The 3,796-nt window shown below is 47.7% G+C and overlaps 1 protein-coding gene across 5 annotated transcripts; it reads right to left on the bottom strand.

Annotated features, from left to right (window-relative positions):
- Positions 1–410: 410 nt before the first annotated feature.
- On the bottom strand, positions 411–3,570 carry LOC100191449 (uncharacterized). Of its 5 annotated transcripts, none has more exons than XM_008678208.4 (6): positions 2,606–3,531; positions 2,183–2,406; positions 1,846–2,036; positions 1,271–1,552; positions 956–1,079; positions 411–829 (listed from the first exon to the last, which is right to left on the bottom strand). In XM_008678208.4, the coding sequence occupies exons 1-6, from the start codon at positions 3,460–3,462 to the stop codon at positions 804–806; spliced, it is 1,704 nt and encodes a 567-aa protein (XP_008676430.1). In that variant the 5' UTR covers positions 3,463–3,531; the 3' UTR covers positions 411–803. The 5 variants fall into 5 exon arrangements, with proteins under 5 accessions (XP_008676430.1, XP_008676429.1, XP_008676431.1 ...); XM_008678207.4 differs by having other exon boundaries at positions 411–833; XM_008678209.3 differs by having other exon boundaries at positions 411–833; positions 937–1,079.
- Between the last annotated feature and the right edge of the window lie 226 nt (positions 3,571–3,796).

A 3,796-nucleotide genomic window follows, 5' to 3' on the forward strand; every position in this document is an offset into this window, starting at 1 on the left:
TCTATCACAGACGGTTCTTTTAAACTGGACCGCCTATGATGTGTGTCTATCACAAGCGGTTTTTGATTGACCGCCTGTGATGTTGTTTTACATCACAGGCGGTGCACCACAAACGGTTCCTGGAACCGCCTGTGTAGAGGCTAACTAGACCGCCTGTATAGAAGTTTAATGTAGTAGTGTCATCACCCGATGTTGCTAACACGACCTATTCGAATTTTGTGCCCCAATAGACTATGTTTGGCTGCCCATTTGGACACAACTACTCATATCTCAAGCAGTATGATTGCATTTGAGAAACTTTCAAGATCCACTCTTCCAACATCTCGAGCAATCTTATCCTATGGGACTATGGGAATCATCATGAAGATGTCCTAACGAAACAATCTTGAACAAGCAGGAACTCAATTATGTACCAAATGCTATTGTTTCACATTTCTTTATACAACAATAAAACAAAGATTGTTGCCTCCTTACAATAAATCGATAATAAACACAAAAAAAGACTCAACAAACCTTGCAGTATAATATTCAGTAAGGTGCATCTTGCATTCTGCCGCTCTACAATTATAAAATCAAGAAAAGTAATGGTGGTATGAAATGTTCCTTCAACTGTGCAGATTAAAGCTACACAAAAAAATTTCGACCCGCCGAGAGTAAAACAACCCTAAAGTATTATATTAAAAAGGAGATGAGTACTGCTCAGACCACCTAACTCTTTCACATTAAAGCTACACACATAATTACAAACATTTTGTAGGAGAGCTGGCCATTTGTAATGGACCCACCGGAGCTGTTACTACTCACTAGAGAAGGGCATCCTCCAATGGGGCTATCTAAAACAAATAACCAAGATAGTGAACAACTTAGAATCTAATGGATATGAATATATATTAATTAATACATAATAGCAGAAATTTTGTCATCAAATCAAATCACCAATTGAGAGACGACGCACTAGCTGGCTGCAGAAGGCACTTGTCAGGCTGTCGTACAATGTAGATCTGGTCTCCCACACTGTTCTCTGCATATGCGTCCTGGTTACGGTGCCATGTCCATAAGGCATATGTTGAATTCAGGACCTGGATTCATGCACATACACACACAAATGCATATGAGAACTAAAAACTAGATTTAAAACACATACAAACACTGGACAGAAGTTTCTGCATTATGCACGTTAACTCATGATGAGTAATGCAAGATGTAGAATGGCTGAGCTGTCTCTGATGTTGGATCATTATAAGAAATGGAGTCACTGAAGTGAAGTCACCTCTAGAATCCCATGACCAAAACTGCTCTCTCTGTATGCACTCCATTCTGGCTGTCGGTCCCAGCAGAATTTGCCCTTGGCAGGGCCAGAAGTGAAGTTCAGATGGCAGAGCCCACCAAATTCAGGGTGGTTATCACTTGGTGAGGGACACTTTCCAGGGTCATCAGCATGATCCATGTCAATTTTTTCAATGTTCCCGCCGTCTCCAATGCCGATGTAAATCGGGCCACAGGGGTCCAATGTGTAGTTAAATACTCGGTCCATCCTTTCGTATGCATGTACCTTTAGTATCCGAATATCGAACCACAAATATCAGTTACCAAATTCAAGACAATGACAATGTTTATAGGAAATAATATTCAAATTAATTATAATACTAGTGTCATGGACCAGAGCTTCTCGCTATGTACACATTGCGGTAGTTAGTAAATTTGCCACAATGCATATTCTATTGGAGCCCAGTTAATGCTACATGAATGATAAAATGCTAAATTTTAAGTAAACTGCAGCAGGCCTTGATTCTGAAGCGGTGAAATGAAATTCGAATCAAGCCTTCACCGGATGTGTGAGCTTACATGTCCTGAGAAAACAATGTCAACCTGATATTCATATAAAAGTTCTTCCATTTCTTGCCTCATGCACTCGAATTCTTGGTAGTGCGAGGAATAGCTGTTATACCAAGGTGGGTGCCAAGCAGCCACGACCCAAGGGGTGGCTCGTCGATCAACCCTCTGCAAATCCTTTTCCAACCACGAGTACTGAACTCCTGCAGACAATGCACATATAGCAAAATGCTACTTCGTCAGCTCTAAAGAAAATGGGCTCTACAGGGTTCGAGTGACAGTACCACTACATTGCTTATCATATTCAAGTGTATATAATGATGAAACAGTACTAGCGATAAATTGTTACCTGTGCGGTTGTAGTCGATGTAGGCACCGAGCATGATAAAATGGATGCCACCGGCGTTGAAGGAGTAGTAGAATTTGGTGTTGGATCCAGACTCCTTGGATGGAACAGCGAACCGTGCCAAGTAAGACGCGAAGGTCACCTCTCCACCGTGACCCTGCGGTTCAATCTCATGGTTCCCCTCTATCACCATCAGCGGAATCTTCGATGTAATCGGCTCCATGAATCTAAATCCATGCAGACATAACCCATGTATATAAATAACCATAAAAAAAGACCACACGGAGCTGGTACTTTCTAGGACAAACTTGTATAGAACGAAAAAGAAAGAAGTGGTATTTGATTAACAGAGTTGGTCCAAGAATCGAAGTAGCTCTGGGATTAGGGATTACTAATCTGGAGTTGATTCAGGAGATGAAGTGCTACCTTCCCCATCCATCCCATCTTGGCTGGTAGGACTCCCGAATCGGAGCTTTGGGGAAGGAGCAGGAGAAGCAGGGGACTCCCTTGCCGCCGGTGGTGAGGTACTGGTTCGCGTAGGTCATGTCCCCAACCATGAGGACCAGGGATGGGTCGTTGCGGGCGAGGTGGTCGACGGTGGCGGTGGAGTTCCCCGTGAGGCCAAGGTCACCTACCACAGCGACGCGGCGCGGGTAGCATCCGGCGCCGGTGGCGGGCAGGGTGGTGAAGGAGTGCTCGTCGCTGAGGCCGCCGGGGAGGCTGCTGTCGCCGCAGCGGTAGTAGTAGCGCGTGGCAGGGCGCAGGCCGCGGAGACGGACGTGATGGATGGCGCCAGAGGTGTAGTTGAGCAGGCCCGGGTACGGGTACAGCTGGCTGTACACCTCGGCGGACCCCGTGACCACGTGCGGATAGGATGCGGCGTCGGCGGCGCTGCGCTCGCCGTACCAGACTTCGCTGCCGGCGGCGGCGGGGTCGAGCGGCGCGAGGTTGGAGGAGCCCACGCGCGCGCGGCCCGTGACCCAAGAGACCCAGAGCGAGTCGGCGTCGGCGGAGGCGGCGAGCGCGATCTGCTCGGGCGCCGGGGGCTGCACGCGGGGCGCAAGGCGCGGATCCGTGAGCGGGACGTCGTTGCTGCCCTGCCGCAGCGCGCGGTCGAACGCGCGCGTGGCCGGCGGAAACGGCCCGTCCAGCGTCGTGGGGATGCCGCCGCTCTCAACCAGAAGCGCGAAGCATAGTGGTACTAGCAACAGCAGTGGAAGCACTTGGGTACAATGCCAATGCCTGTTGCCGCCGCGGGTGACGGTGCTGGTGGGCGTCGCCATGGCCGTAGCCAGCACCAGCACGCGCACCCTACTGATCTCGCGCGGAATGGCGGATTACCAGCTACACTAGTGACCAGGTATAGTTTGGGACCCATTTTGCTTAATAATTTCTATTTTTTCCATAAATAAATAAACTAATTTTCTTCAGTAATATAGAAATCCTTTAAAAAATAGGGTTGTAACTTTGGAGAGCATATTCTCCATGGGAATCATCTGTTCTCTTTTTTTATATGATAAGAAAATAAATGGCGAAACTGGAGCAAACGTGACGGCAACGTACAAACTATCAGCCGTGGTTGCGACGTTGGATGATGATCATGAATGCCATTGTTTT

The sequence above is a fragment of the Zea mays genome, chromosome 4 (assembly GCF_902167145.1).
Source record: "Zea mays cultivar B73 chromosome 4, Zm-B73-REFERENCE-NAM-5.0, whole genome shotgun sequence".
Lineage (NCBI taxonomy): Eukaryota > Viridiplantae > Streptophyta > Magnoliopsida > Poales > Poaceae > Zea > Zea mays.

What these genes read in the sequence shown, in the direction of transcription:
- LOC100191449 (XM_008678206.4), bottom strand. Translation starts at nt 3,462, where the DNA reads ATGGCGACGCCCACCAGCACCGTCACCCGCGGCGGCAACAGGCATTGG. An exon ending in CATCGACTACAACCGCACAG is followed by an intron (nt 2,037 to 2,182) that starts GTAACAATTTAT and finishes CATTGTCTGCAG; the next exon opens with GAGTTCAGTACTCGTGGTTG. An exon ending in AGTGCGTCGTCTCTCAATTG is followed by an intron (nt 830 to 936) that starts GTGATTTGATTT and finishes TGTTTTAGATAG; the next exon opens with CCCCATTGGAGGATGCCCTT.